The 15145-nt window shown below is 41.2% G+C and overlaps 1 protein-coding gene across 4 annotated transcripts in view; it reads left to right on the plus strand.

The window, feature by feature from the left end:
- eefsec (eukaryotic elongation factor, selenocysteine-tRNA-specific) overlaps nucleotides 1-15145 on the plus strand; it is a 494791-nt gene that overhangs the window by 315825 nt on the left and 163821 nt on the right. For all 4 annotated transcript variants that reach the window (XM_069937403.1, XM_069937404.1, XM_069937402.1 and 1 more), the window contains exon 6: nucleotides 8956-9112. In XM_069937403.1, coding sequence (XP_069793504.1) covers nucleotides 8956-9112 — 157 coding nt within the window. The remainder of the gene's footprint in view (nucleotides 1-8955; nucleotides 9113-15145) is intronic.

Below are 15145 nucleotides of genomic sequence, written 5' to 3' on the forward strand. Positions count from 1 at the left end.
TGGCTGGGGGGAGGGGATTGGATGACACTGAAAGCTTTGACTGTTCCCTACCACTAGTGGGCTTTTCACACCCAGTTTTTAGGGTGTTACTACCTTTTGGGTGTTATTTATTTGTTTTTTAATTTTTAATTTTTTTGTTTATTGAGGGGGGTTGTTTTTTGTATTTTTGAAGAATTATAAAGGTGAACGTTATTTTATAAAGTGTAAATATATTCTTTGGCTTGGCTTCGCGGACGAAGATTTATGGAGGGGGTAAAAAGTCCACGTCAGCTGCAGGCTCGTTTGTGGCTGACCAGTCCGATGCGGGACAGGCAGACACGATTGCAGCGGTTGCAAGGGAAAATTGGTTGGTTGGGGTTGGGTGTTGGGTTTTTCCTCCTTTGCCTTTTGTCAGTGAGGTGGGCTCTGCGGTCTTCTTCAAAGGAGGCTGCTGCCCGCCAAACTGTGAGGCGCCAAGATGCACGGTTTGAGGCGTTATCAGCCCACTGGCGGTGGTCAATGTGGCAGGCACCAAGAGATTTCTTTAGGCAGTCCTTGTACCTTTTCTTTGGTGCACCTCTGTCACGGTGGCCAGTGGAGAGCTCGCCATATAATACGATCTTGGGAAGGCGATGGTCCTCCATTCTGGAGACGTGACCCATCCAGCTGGATGGGTCACGCTGGTAAATATATTAGTAGTTAGTAAAACTGTCCACTCTGAATTTTGCAACTTTTAACGTTCAGGGATTAAATAATCAATTAAGCGAAAGAGGGTATTGGCTTATATGAAAAAAATGAAAATTGATATTGCCTTTTTGCAAGAAACACATTTGACCGAAAAGGAATGTTTGAAATTGAAAAGAGATTGGGTTGTGTTTCTTTCTTCTTTTAATTCTAAGGCAAAAGGGGTGCTGTTTTGATTCATAAAAATTTATCATTTGAATTGGAATTTTCAGAGGGAAATATAGGTAGAGTTTTATGGGTGAATTATAAAATCTTTGCTGAATCCTGGACTTTGCTAAATCTTTATGCATCTAATGTAGATGATGAGCGGTTTATTTCAGAAGCTTTTTTATTGTTAACTCAAGCTAATGAAAATATTTTAGTTGGGGGAGATTTTAATTGCGTTTTGGAACCTTTATTGGACAGAAACCTGAAGAGTATAAGGAAATCAAATACAGCAATACAGATCAAAGCATTGATGAAGGATTTAAATCTGGTAGATATTTGGAGAAAGGTTAATCCTACAAAGAAAGATTTTTCTTTTTATTCATCACGACATGATTCATTTTCTCGGATTGATTTTTTTTGGTATCAGCACACCTACAGGGTAGAGCACTGCAAGCTGATTATAAAAGTAGAGTTCTATCCGACCACTCATTATTACTTTTTTCCTGTGAAAGTTCAGAAGTGGTACGTTCATCGTATAGATGGAGGTTTAATGCAATGTTATTGAAAAAAGCAGAGTTTGTTACTTTTGTTAAAGAGCATATCTCTTTATCTTTGACTGAAAATATTAATTCTGTGGATAGTCATTTTGTAGAATGGGATGTGTTAAAAGCTTATTTGAGGGTACAGGTTATTAGTTATTCTATGAAAGTTCAGAAACAATTTATGGCAGAAAGTTTAATGTTGGAAAATCAGATAGCTGTGTTTGAGAAAGACTTTCAGAAGGATGTGACTGAAGATTTAAAAAAGTCGCATTAGCGAAATTGAAATTACACTACAATACTTTACAAACTTATCAGTTTGAGCATTTAATTAATCGAACTAAACAATGTTGTTATGAGTTGGGCGAAAGAGCTCAAAAGGTACTTGCTTGGCAATTGAAAGCTGAATAGGCATCTCGGGCTATTAACGCCATTAAAAAGAATTCAACGATTACCTATAAGCCTCAGGAAATTAATGACCAGTTTTATTCATTTTATCAAAAATTATATACTTCTGAGGGGAAGCGGGATAATGGTTCTATTGAATCTTATTTATCTAAATTGAGGTTACCGGTATTAGATGAGAAAGATATCCAGGAATTGGAATCTCTGTTTACAGATTTTGAAATTAAGGAAGCTATACAGGAAATACCAAATGGAAAGTCCCCAGGGGATGATGGATTTCCTGTGGAATTTTATATATATTTTTATGATGATTTATCTAGTGTATTTGGAGATGTGTTAAGACAAGTTACTGAAAAACAGAAGTTGCTGGAATCTTGTTCACGTGCTTTAATAACTGTTATTCAAAAAAAAGATTGAGATCCATTAAAAGTGTCTTCATATAGACCTATTTCTTTATTAAATGTAAATTATAAAATTATAGCCAAGATACTAGTTAATAGACTTGCTACGTACATACCTAAGTTGATACATACTGATTAAACAGGTTTTATTAAGAATAGAAATGCATCTGATAATATTCTTCAATTAATTACTTTGGTCAATGCATACTGAAAGCAGCCTAACCATCCTATGGTGGTTGCACTAGATGCACAAAAGGCTTTTGATAGGATTGAATGGGAATTTTTATTTAAGGTGTTAGAAAAGTTTAAATTCAGCCCTTTTTTTATTGGTTGGATTAAAGCTTTATATATGAACCCGATTGCTAGGGTCGTGACAAATGGTCAGATTTCTTTACCATTTAGGTTGACTCATTCAACTTGGCAGGGCTGCCCATTGTCACCTGCCTTATTTGCATTGGCTACTGAACCATTAGCTCAGACTATTAGGCAAAATGATGAAATTAGAGGGATGAAGGCAATTAATGAAGAATATAAGATTAATTTATTTGCAGATGATGTATTGATATATTTGACGGAACTGGAACGAGCATTGAAGCAGTTACAAGAGTGTTTGTCGAAATTTGGAGAATTGTCAGGATATCAAGTTAATTGGGATAAAAGTGAAATTTTACCAGTTGGAATAGGAGATTATTCAGTATTTAAAATTATTACAAAATTAAAGTGGACAAATAAAATTAAATATTTAGGTGTGTTTGAGGATGTTAATTATCAGTCATTATATCAGTTAAATTATGTGCCTATATTCAAATAGATTAAAGCAGATTTGATTAAGAGGAAAGATCTTCCATTAACTTTGATGGAAGGGTCAATTGTATTAAAATGAATATTTTTCCTCGAATTCAATATTTATTTTAGTCAATACCTTGTTTACTTTCAAAATGTTTTTTTTTCATGATTTAAATAAGATAGTGCGGGAGTTTTTATGGAAAGGTAAATTAGCTTGAGTGGCATTGTATAAACTTACATGGAAATATGCGTTAGGTGGACTTGAGTTACCACATTTTCAAAATTATTATGAAGCGACCCAGTTGAAGTTTATTAGCAGGTTGATGGATTTGGATTATCCTCCTAGTTGGGCTAAGGTGGAACTGGCGTGTATTTCTGAGGTTAAGGTAAATGAATTTATATTTCGTTGGAATTTGAATTTGTTACAGGAATATAATATGCTGGTATTGAAACATTTGTTAAAGATCTGGATTTTTTAAAAATAGGGTTTTGGGATCAAAAGATAAATTATTAATTTTAACTCCATTGCATAAGAATCAGCTTATTCCTTTTTCAATGTTTAATAATTATTTAAAGAGTTGGGATTTTAAGGATATAAAGACAATACAGGATTGTTTTGAAGAGGGACAATTTCTTTCTTTTAATCAATTGATAGAAAGATTTGATATATCTGTAAATTCTTTATGTATTACCAACTTAGAGCTTTGGTAAAGGATAATTATGGTAGAGAGATAAATTTTCCCACTTTGTCGAGATTTGAGTCTTTGATTTGCTCTGTACCAAAGAAGGGTTATATTTCGGTTTTGTATAACTTGTTACAAGATAATATGGATAAACCGGACTGGGAAAAATCTAAACTTAAATGGGAGAGTGATTTAGTGTTTATTTTTCCTGAAGATGATTGGGTGGATATGTGTCAGTATAATGTAATCAAAATGACAAATGTAAGATATGGAATGGTTAATTATAATTTTTTACATCAATTATATTTGACTCAGGAGAAATTGAAAAAATATGGGTTTAGTAATTCAGATTTATGTTTTAGATGTGATTCATGTATTGGAACTTTTTTACTTGCTGTTTGGACTTGTGTTAATGTTCAACCATTTTGGCAAGGAATTAAAGTAGTTTTGTAAAAATTGTATAACTTTACATTACAATTAGATCCAATGATTTTTTTTTGTTGGGTAATTTGATTTAGTTTAGGGAATTAGGATTGGATAAAATTCAAATTGCTTTTGTATGTTTGGTATTATCAGTAGCGCGTAAATGTGTTGCGAGTACTTAGAAAGATAATACAGAGATTAATATACTATGTTGGGATAATGAATTGAAAGCTTGTATTGTTATGGAAAAAAATTACTTATAATTTACATGATAATCATTCCCTTTTTGTTAGTAAATGGTCTCCGTATTTGAAATATATGCATTTAGATATACTTTGAATTGCTTTCAATTTTTATAATTCTTTTATTATATTTATCATTTATATTTTTGGCTCCCCTTAAGGGAGTTGTCTGAAGGGGTGGGAGAATGGGTTTGGGATTTATTTTGTAAAGTCAATTTTTGATTATTGGATTGTATGTTTTTAAAAAATCTTTAAATAAAGTTTGAATAAAAAACCCAGTCGCTGGTGCTATAATAGTATTGCGCTAACCACTATGCTAACTGTATCTTCTTTGGCTTGGCTTCGCGGACGAAGATTTATGGAGGGGGTAAAAAGTCCACGTCAGCTGCAGGCTCGTTTGTGGCTGACCAGTCCGATGCGGGACAGGCAGACACGATTGCAGCGGTTGCAAGGGAAAATTGGTTGGTTGGGGTTGGGTGTTGGGTTTTTCCTCCTTTGCCTTTTGTCAGTGAGGTTACTGCGCTAACTGTATAGAGCATCGTCTATTAACAAACTCGCCTTACAAACATCTGATGTAATCAAGAAAGGAGCAGGAACACACTGAAGCTCAAAACATTATATCTAAATGCCTGAAACATGTTCAACAAGATAGATGAATTATTAGCAAAGGTAAACATAAATCATAACAATCATTATAGAGATGTGTTTAGTGTATGGTGGGAAATAAAAATGCCAAGCTATTCCTTTAGAGAGAAAGCAAAAATGGCAGAAAAAAACACATTTCCATTTATTCTTCTTACACATAAAAATACACTTCAAGTTCATTGTCATCTGATTGTACATATACAACCTAACAAAACAGTGTATTTCCAGACCATAGTGCACACACACAGATGCACAGTACACCCTACACACAAAAACAGCATTCATACATAGGGATCCAAAATAAATATATATAAAAATAATTGATGAGTTTCTAAAATTGTTCAACAATCCCACTGCCTGCAAGAAGCAGCTGTTTCCCAGCCTGGCAGTCCTAGTTTATGCTCCTATGCCTCTTCCTTGTGAGATGGTAAGGGTCCTCAATGATTCTCTGAACCCTCTTTTACACACCATTCCTTGTATGATATTATCGATAGAGTGGAAGGGAGACCCAAGTGAACTTTTCAGCAGTTTAAATCATCCTCAGAACTGACCACCAACCTGATGCTTTGCAGCTATAATATCACACTATGTGCAGCCAGACAGGACATTCTCTGTTATGCTCCTGTAGAACTTCGTTAGGATGGTGAACAGTAGCATTGCCATCCTCATCCTCCTCAGGTAAGATCCTTCCTGATTAATGAAGAGGTGTTGTGGGTGCAGGATAGGTTGTCCTTTAAATGGATGCCAAGGAACTTTGTGCTCCCCACTCTCTCTCTACAATGAAGCCATTAATATGTACTTTCATCCTCCTGAAGTCCACAGTCATCTCCTTTGTCTTGTTAATGATGAGACTCAGATTGCTGCTCTTGCACCACTGTGCAATATCAATCTCCTCCCTATAAGCTGACTCATCATTGTTGCCTATGCGCCCAACTATTGTTGTGTCAGCCACAAATGATTATTCTGTTGGAAATGAATCAGGCAGCACAGTCATGAGTTAGCAGCATGAACAGTAGCGGGCTGAGCTCACAGCCCTAAGGTGTGCCAGTACTCAGTGTCATGGGGGCTTGAGGTTTAGCTGCCAACCCAGACAGACTGTGGTCTTTCAATCAAGAAGTCCAGGATCCAGTTGCAGAGAGGGATACTGAGACTCAGCAAGGGCAGTTTATCCACCAGATATGATTCTGTTGAATGCTGCTGAAGTCAATGAACAACATCCTGGCATATAAGGCATTGTTCTCTAGGTGGGTCAGGATGGATTGGAGGTTCAAAGCGATTTCATCATCTGTGGATTAGTTTAGTCGATAGGAAAACTGGAATGGGTCCATTGTCGCTGGTAGGTGTGCTTTGATGGACTCTATAACCAGTCGCACAAAGCACTTCATGATTGTGGAGGTCAGTGCTACTGGACGATAGCCATTTCATCAGCTACCGTCCCTCTCTTAGATACTGGGATAATGATGGCTTCCTTGAATCTTGCGAGGACAATGGTCTGCTGGAATGAGATATTGAAGATGTCCATTAGGACTTTAATCAGTTGGTTGGCACCTGACCAGGTATGTTTTCTGGTCCCGTTGCTTCACCCTAAATAGGATCCTCCTAATCTCAGCTGCTGCTTTGCAGGACGGCTGTTCCTTGAGGGGAGGGGGATTGGAATGGGGCTTTCTTTGCTGCAGTGTTGTTTTCTGCATTGAACTGTGCATAGGTGTTCAGCCTGTCAGGAAAGGAGGTGTCATTATCACTGACCTGCAAGGTTAGCTTGTAGACCTTTATGGTTTTAATACCTTTTCACATGCACTTCGTGTTGGAAGTATCACACAATTGTCAGTGGATCTTTCATGTGAATGCCGCTTTGCCTTTTTCTGATTACCCAGGAGAGTTTGGCCCTTCCTGTTCTTAGTGCCATCTTAGCACCTAAGCTGAAAGCAGTGTTCTGAGTTCTGAATAGTCTGTGGAACTCTGCATCTAGCCATGGTTTCTTGTTCACTCTGGCTGTGTAGTATTTGGTCACCATGACATCCTCTGTACACTTACCTACGAGGCTGTTTGTATACCTATTGATATGATCTCCTCCAGTCCATGGTTCCAAAGAAGTCTTCCTGCTCTGGTGTGGCTTCCTCCAGCCAAATTCTTATGTACTTGCAAACTAGTTGGACATCTCACCGGCGATGTGCATGCAGGGGTTAGCAGAATGGAAATGTGGTCTGAGTTTCAAAGATAGAGGAAGGGGACAGCATTATACTCTCCAGAAATGTTTCTGTACACCCAAAGATGTTCACTCTTATTGTAAAGTTGACATGCTGTGGAACTTTAAGGTCACCGCACAGTTTGATAGGATAGTTAAGAAGACCTATGGGATATTGGGCTTCATTAATAAGGGGATTGCGTTCAATAGTCAAGAGGTCATGTTGCAACTCTGCAAATCTCTAGTGAGACCACACTTGGAGTATTGTGTTCAGTTCTGGTCACTTAATTAAAGGAAGGACTTGGAAACTATGGAGAGGGTGCAGAGGAGATTTACCAGGATGTTGTCTGGATTGGAAAATAAGTCTTATATGGCAAGGTTAGCAGAGCTGGGACATTTCTCTTTGAAGTGAAAAAGGATGAGAAGAGACTTAATAGAGGCCTACAAGATTCTGAGAGGCATACAAAGAATGGACAGCCAGTTCCTATTTCCCAGGGCAGGAATAGCAAACACTAAAGGACATATGTACAAAGTGAAGGGAGGGACGTTTAGGGAAGACCTCAGGGGTATTTTGTTTTCCACAGATAGTTGTGCTAGAATGCTTTGCCAGGAATGGTGATGGAAGCTGATACATTAGCGGCACAGTTGGCATACCGATTAACGCATCAAATCCTGCACTGTCTGTAGAAGTTTGTATGTTCTTCCCAAGTCTATCTATTCCCTGGGGGCTCAGGTTTCCTTCCACCGTTCAAAATGTACCAGGGTTGTAGCTTAATTGGGCAACACAGACTTGTTGACTGAAATGGCCTGTTACTGTGCTGTATTTCTAAATTTTTTAAAAATTAGAGGCATTTAAGGGACTCCTAGACAGGCACATGGATGGAAGAAAATAGAGGGTTATGAAGTAGGGAGGGTTTAGTATTATTTTAAGGAATATATGGATTGGCACAACATCAAGCTCTGAAGGCTCTGTACTTATTGTTCTATGTTCTTTCTAAAAATATTCATTTATGGGAAGAGAAACTGAGTTATTGAATAGGATAAAGACTCTTCTATACTAATTTGAGGAAAACAATTCCTCTCAAGGTCCCTGTTTAAAATCCTGTGACTTTTAATTTAGTGTACTTTAAGTTTATTTGTCACATTGTACCTAACACATGAGCAGTGATCTTCTGTGAACATACTAACAGGTTATCTCTATCATTCATACAGCCATGTACAGAGCACAATTTACACAGAAAATGGTTGCAATGTAAAGAAAGATAAATGAGTACCAAGCAAGGGGAGGATGAGAGCACTGTCATGAAGTGCATTCAGGAACTTGATGGCTGCAGCAAAGAGGCTGCCTTTGAGCCTTTTTGTGCTTGATTTCACACTCAAGCCTTTTTCCCAATGGAAGGAGGGAAAAGAGAATGTGTCCAGGATGTGATGAGTTCAGACTTTCATCAGCTACAGAGAAAAGGAAGTTTCCAACTTTAATAACTGAGTAATCTTAGTGGATGCACTTGTGCTTAAAAATGAATCTGAACCTACATTGAGCCAAGGGTCATAAATTTAAATATTCACTTAAGAATCCTGATATATTCCTTGTAAGGCAGATGCCTTTCTGAAATACAGTTCAGAGTTACATGCCGAGAGAATGGGTGAAGCAGTAAAACCTATCAGGGGTTACAGGAGTACTCTCCACCAGCGAGAGCCAAGTTATTGAAGAATGAAACAGAAATTATTCGATTGGTTAGCTTTCTGCTGAGGCTATTTACTTCCTCCTCCTTTCAGGTCTCGGATGATTATAGTGTCATTGGTCGCTCCCTGTTCAAGAAGGAGACCAACATGCAGCTTTTTGTTGGCATGAAAATCCATCTGTCAACAGGAGAAGTCGGAGTGATTGACGGTGGTTTTGGACAGAGTGGGAAATTCAAAATCCGAATTCCAGGTAGGTGATCACTTTGCCCAGGTACTGTTTCCACACAGGAAGGGTCAGATGGCTCTTTGCACCTGTACAAGATGATGAGAAAGTTATCCTCTCCCTTGCTCTTTCTCCGAACATCTCGTAATTTACCTAGAATGATAATATATTCTGATCATATTCAACAATTTTGTGGGTTTTTTTAGTAATGATCAACTTCCATTGTCAATAATGTGCAAACAGATTGAAATCAGTAATAAGATGTGCACACATAAAGTCATGTTAACTTCTTAAATCTTCTCCATTTGAGCTATACAAGTGCCACCAAAATGTCATTCTCACTCCGAGGCTTGAGCATGCCAAACTGGTGGAGTAATCCACACTAGGTTGGTCTGGATAGCAGACACCTAGTCAAGGGAACTGGATTGTAACTGGCTTGGAGGAGCTCATATTTGATACTATTTTATCCAGTGTGAAAATGGCTTCAAAAGCTCTGTGCAAACATTCAGTTTCTTTCTTGGGCATGTAGGTAGGCAATGCTCAGTAAGAGGAAGAGCTGGGGTATTTGGGATGAAGAAGGTGATCAATACAAAGAGGCAGATAGTGCAGCCAGAATATATAAGAACATTGAACAGTGCTGCACGGAAACAGATTCTTCAACTTACGTGTCTGTGCAAAACATGATATCCAAATCAAACTTAAGCTCTGCGGCTGCTCATGATGCATATCCCTCTATTTCCTGAATATTCAAGTGTATGTAGAAAATCCTTAAACACTATTATTATTATCTGCTTGCACCACTAGTCTTTTCAGTCCAATCCATGCACCTACCATTCTTGGTATAAAACACAAACTTGCCCCACATATTCCTTTCAAACTTCCCCTCCACCACCATCACCACCAACCCCCCACCCCCCCGACACACACACACACACACACACACACACACACACACACACACACACACACACACACACACACCTTCAACATATGCTCTTTGACATGTTAATATACAAAATTCTCCTTTCCTCCAATTCTGCATTCACAGATCTACCTCCCTCCCCCAATCAATTCTCAGCTTTTCTCTTCTCCCCTCTTATCCATGTCCACCTATGGCCTCTTGGTTGTTGGCCTGTGCTCCTCCCCCTGCTCCTTCTTCCTTGATTTCTGCTCATGATGAAGGGCTCAGGCCTGAAACATTGGTTATATATTTTTGCCTCCTATGGACATGATGGGACCTGCTGAGTTTCTCCAGCTTTTGTGTATTAACTATAATCACAGCATCTGCAGACTTTCTTGCTTCACTCCTCTGGTATGTGATACTTTTATCCTGGGGAAAAGATTCTGACTGGAACGTCTGGGTCTGGTCAATGTTCAGGGTGGGATGTACCCTGGGAGCTTAGGGAGGAGGAGGTTGAAATTGCTGGTGTTCGTCGTAATCCTCCAGTTTTCCTTAGATCCAAGGGAGGTGCAAATGCAATACCCTTCTTCAAGAAGCACAAAGAAATGCCAAACAATCACTGGCCAACCAGCAATAAGCAAGGAAAAGGACTATTGATATTTGGTGCAGTTTGAATCAATACAGAAGTTGATTCTCCGATTAGTTGGTGGTAGATCATGCACAATATACCCGAATAAATATTTGATATGGCAATGAGAAGATTGATAACGTAGATGGCATGTACAACTATTTTCAGGACATGTTTGATGAAATAACAATCTGCTGGAGGAAGCCAGCAGGTCATGGAGCACTGACACTTTGGAACAGAATCCTTCATTAAGGCCATTTTCTACATACACTTGAATTTTCTCCAACTGATGTTGTTCAACCCCTTGAGTTTCTCTAGCAGATTTTTGTTGCTAGAGATTCCAGCATCTTCAGTCTTCTGTGTCTTTCTAGTGCATGATGAAACACTTACTTTGATATATATTGGTGACATGAATGTGCAGGGTAACATTTCTAAACTTGGCTATGTCATAAAGCTTGGAAGATGGCAATAGGTGAGAAGATAGGGGCAGACTGGTTGAGTGGGCAGTTGTTGCATGTGAAGTTTGATATAGAGAGGTGCGGGAAGGTGTTGGGTGCCTGGAACTTGCTGCCACGAGAGGTGGGGGAAGCAGACACAATAGCAACGTGCAAGATGTGTTTTGATAGATGGATGAACAAGCAGGGAATAGAGGGATATAGACCACATGTAAACTGATGGCATTAGTTTAAATTGGCATTGTGGTCAGCACAGACAACAAAGGCCAAAAGGCCTGATCCAGTGCTGTATTTTTCCATGTACCAAGCAGCTCCTGGAATGGCAGAAAGCTACAATGAATGAATCTCATTTGCCTGTTCTGTTAAAATGCTACAAACCATTTTAACACGTTGTATTTGACATTATCGTGATTAATCTTGTTACTTTGCCTTTACTATGGTTTTTGTGAATGTTGTGTGACAGCACATGACAATAAATTAAACTTGAATAACTACTATTTATTTATTTAGACAAATAGCATGGTAATAGGCCATTTTGACCTATGAGTCTGTGCCGCCCAATTTACACGCCATTAACCTACACCCCCAGTACGTTTTGAATGGTGGGAGGAAATCAGAGCCCCCAGAGAACCTACAAACTCCTTACAGACAGCGTGGGACTTGAATCCCAGTCCGATCCCGATCTCTGATGCTGTAAAAGCGTTGCGCTAACTCATTTGTTCTATGTTTAAGGTTTAGCAAGCTGACTTTAACCAGCAGTTCAACTTGGTCCAAAAGCTGAATTTGTTCCACCTCTGGACTGTAAATGGAGCCTGAAGGTGGAATTGTACTCAGGTTTTGTGCTGGCCAAGGTTCACAGGGCATCAGGTGCTGTTGAGATAACTGGAGATTGCAGTGCAAAGATTAGGGTGGAAAATGGAAGCAAGATGACTTATTGCATATTTTTAATTTATTTTTTAATTATTTATATTTTAACTCTACTGTATTTTAATTTATTTCTACTTTAATCATTTATTTTTATTTATGATATGAAAGTTGATAGATATTAATCTAATCCAGACATTTTCACTGGGGCCCTATGACCCCACTGGGGGCCACAGCACAAGCACATTTAATTAAAAGCCTTGTGTGGTAGTACACTACCGGCCTACTGCAGGGGGAAACACCTGTACCTGCAGGAATGTACTGCCAGCCTACTGCAGGGGGAAACCTCTGTTCCTGCAGGAGTGTAAGGGGACAGGACAACACCTGGTCGGCTGTCAATCAGTTGGCCTGAAGGGATCAAATACTAGAGCGCATCGGATGTCCCCCAAAGTTCCTCAACAAAAAAGGTATCAATATAATTGGAAGCAAAATGTACAGATGCACCAAAATTCTTTCTTGCTGCTGTCAAACAGGTATGTAAGTAAGATTTTAAGAGTTATTAAATATCTGAACATAAATGCTATTAAGAAATTATAAAACCAATGATGTCTTTCACAAGTGGCCAGGCCTGGCTGGCAGGGACCCTCTCAGAATGTGACCTCCATACTTTGCTGCTGGAGGTTCAGCCAACATTCTGGCTGGTGGACGCAGAACATAGAAAAGTTCAAAACACCAGTATTGTCCCTTTGACCCAAGATGTTGTGCCGACCCATATAAATCCTCTCCACAATTAATCTAATCCAGACATTTTCACTGGGGCCCTATGACCCCACTGGGGGCCACAGCACAAGCACATTTAATTAAAAGCCTTGTGTGGTAGTACACTACCGGCCTACTGCAGGGGGAAACACCTGTACCTGCAGGAATGTACTGCCAGCCTACTGCAGGGGGAAACCTCTGTTCCTGCAGGAGTGTAAGGGGACAGGACAACACCTGGTCGGCTGTCAATCAGTTGGCCTGAAGGGATCAAGCCCCACCCGGTAGGGTGTCAATCACCCTCCGGGATATAAGCCTGCGCCGGCCTCCCAAAGCTCACTCAGAGTTACTGCAGCTACAGCCAGCCTGGCTCTGTGGAAGTCTTTGTGGATTAAAGCCTGTTGTACAGTCTTTACCTTGTTTGTGTCTGATTCTGGCTAACAGCGCACCACAATTTAATCAACAAAATTTTCCCACGGCTTCCATTGAAAAACTCCTGAGCGCAGGGAGCCTCGAAGTCGACCCACGCCACCCGGAAGCCCAGACAAGCATCAAGATATGGCAGCACGCAGTCGAGGCAATCATCGAGGCACATGAAAGCAGCATCCTGGACTCAGATCGGAAGAGGTTGGTCCTACTCCTGTCAAAGCTGGGTCCCCACGCCTTCCAGGCAACCAAAGGCTGCTCCATGTACAAGAGCGCAGTGGACACACTCGAGAACTTGTACAAGCCCCCCATGAATGCAGTCTGTGCAAGGTACCTCCTCAACACCTGAGCCCAGCAACCTGGGCAGACGGCTGAGTCTTACCTGGGACACCTGCGAAAGCTGGTCCGTCCGTGTCTGGCTGAACCCGGGGTAGGTCCAGAGGAGGTCGAGAGGCTGATTCAGGACGCCTTTGTCCGAGGGCTATGCTCAAGGACCATCTGGCAGAAGCTGCTGGAAGACAATATCTACGCCCTAACCAAAACAGTGAAAGTGGTCCAAACCCTGGATCCGGCAGCCCTGCACATCGAAGCAATCGAGTCCAGGTTCCCCCAGGCTCCCTCATGGCCCTCTCACACTGCAGCTGCAGCCCCAGACCGAGCTGGGGAGGAAAGCATTGCTGCAGCAGGCGCCCAGCGCCCCTGTAAGTACTGTGGGTCCTGGTGTGGGTCAGACCGACGATCGTGCCAAAACTGCCCGGCTAGGAACTAGTATTATTCCCAATGCGGCAAGAAAGACCACTTCGCTAAAGTGTGCCTCTCAAAACCAGCCGGCAGCTCAGTGGCCCTCTATGACCTCCCCACATCCCCCGCGGACCCCTCCACGTGCGCGTGCCGGGTGGCGCCATTGTCCCCGCTATGACTTCCACCTTCCCCGACCTCGACGGTGCAACATCCAGCCCAGCCAGCGACTGTTGCAGCGTGTGCCCCGTGCACCTGGACCAGCCTCCACCCTCGCCAGCACCGCTCGCCGAGAACTACAGTGATGTCACTTTCGGCTCACGGCGCGACGTCACTTCTGGCTGACGTAATGATGTCACTTCCCCCAGCACAACGAACACAGCTAGGGAAGGAGGCTAGCCACGCAGCGGGCCCCACATGCTGCCGCCATCTTGGGCCAGGCAGCAGCCAACACGGAGGGCCCCCAACGATGTTGAGAATGACGTGGTCAACACAGGCGGTGACCAGGCTTCCCTACCGACACTCCCCACGCCTCAGGGTGCCAATGGCTGCCGCACACCACACCCCATGACCAACATGGACGTGGTCAACACGGGTGATGACCAGGCCGCCCTACCAATGCTCCCCACTCCTCCAGATGCCATAAATCGCTACACACAACCGAAGAGCGACAATTCCGACCCCAAGACGGTCCTGGCTGCCACCACGCTGACCAGGGACATCCCTCATGACCTTGGGCGCTCTATAGGTAGTCTCAAGGAAGACTACATCATCAAAAACTGAGGACTGACATTCCTCTGGTGTTCCCTGAGTGCTTAACCAATGTTTGCTCTCAACAAACCTATTGACAGCAGAATGCTCATACAACCTGACATTGTGGAAGATTTTGTTTTGCTGTTCAAAAATGGGGTGCACTCTGTCCTGCATTACTAAAGTGATCAAGCTTCAAAGTTACTTCAGTTGGTTGTAAAGAAAATTTGGACATACTATAATGTCATGAAAGGTCTCATCATAAATTCAAGTATTTTTTCTGGCTGAGGCTTATGTAAACAAATGTTTAATATGGAGTATAAATGTCAAATACAGTTCAGATCCCTCCATGGGGCTGCTGGCATGTCTGCTGTGGTTGTGGGGTTGGAGTAATTTTTTTGTGCGGAGAATTCTTCCTCTCTCTGTGTCACTAGGCATAGTACTCTGGCTCATGTGTAGTCTTATTCAGGATAGATTCAGAATGCAGTGACTGAACTCCATCTTCAAAGGCTTTTTTGACGTAAAAAGCTTGTGGTTAAATA

This window comes from Narcine bancroftii, chromosome 5 (genome assembly GCF_036971445.1).
Source record: "Narcine bancroftii isolate sNarBan1 chromosome 5, sNarBan1.hap1, whole genome shotgun sequence".
Taxonomy (NCBI): Eukaryota; Metazoa; Chordata; class Chondrichthyes; order Torpediniformes; family Narcinidae; genus Narcine; species Narcine bancroftii.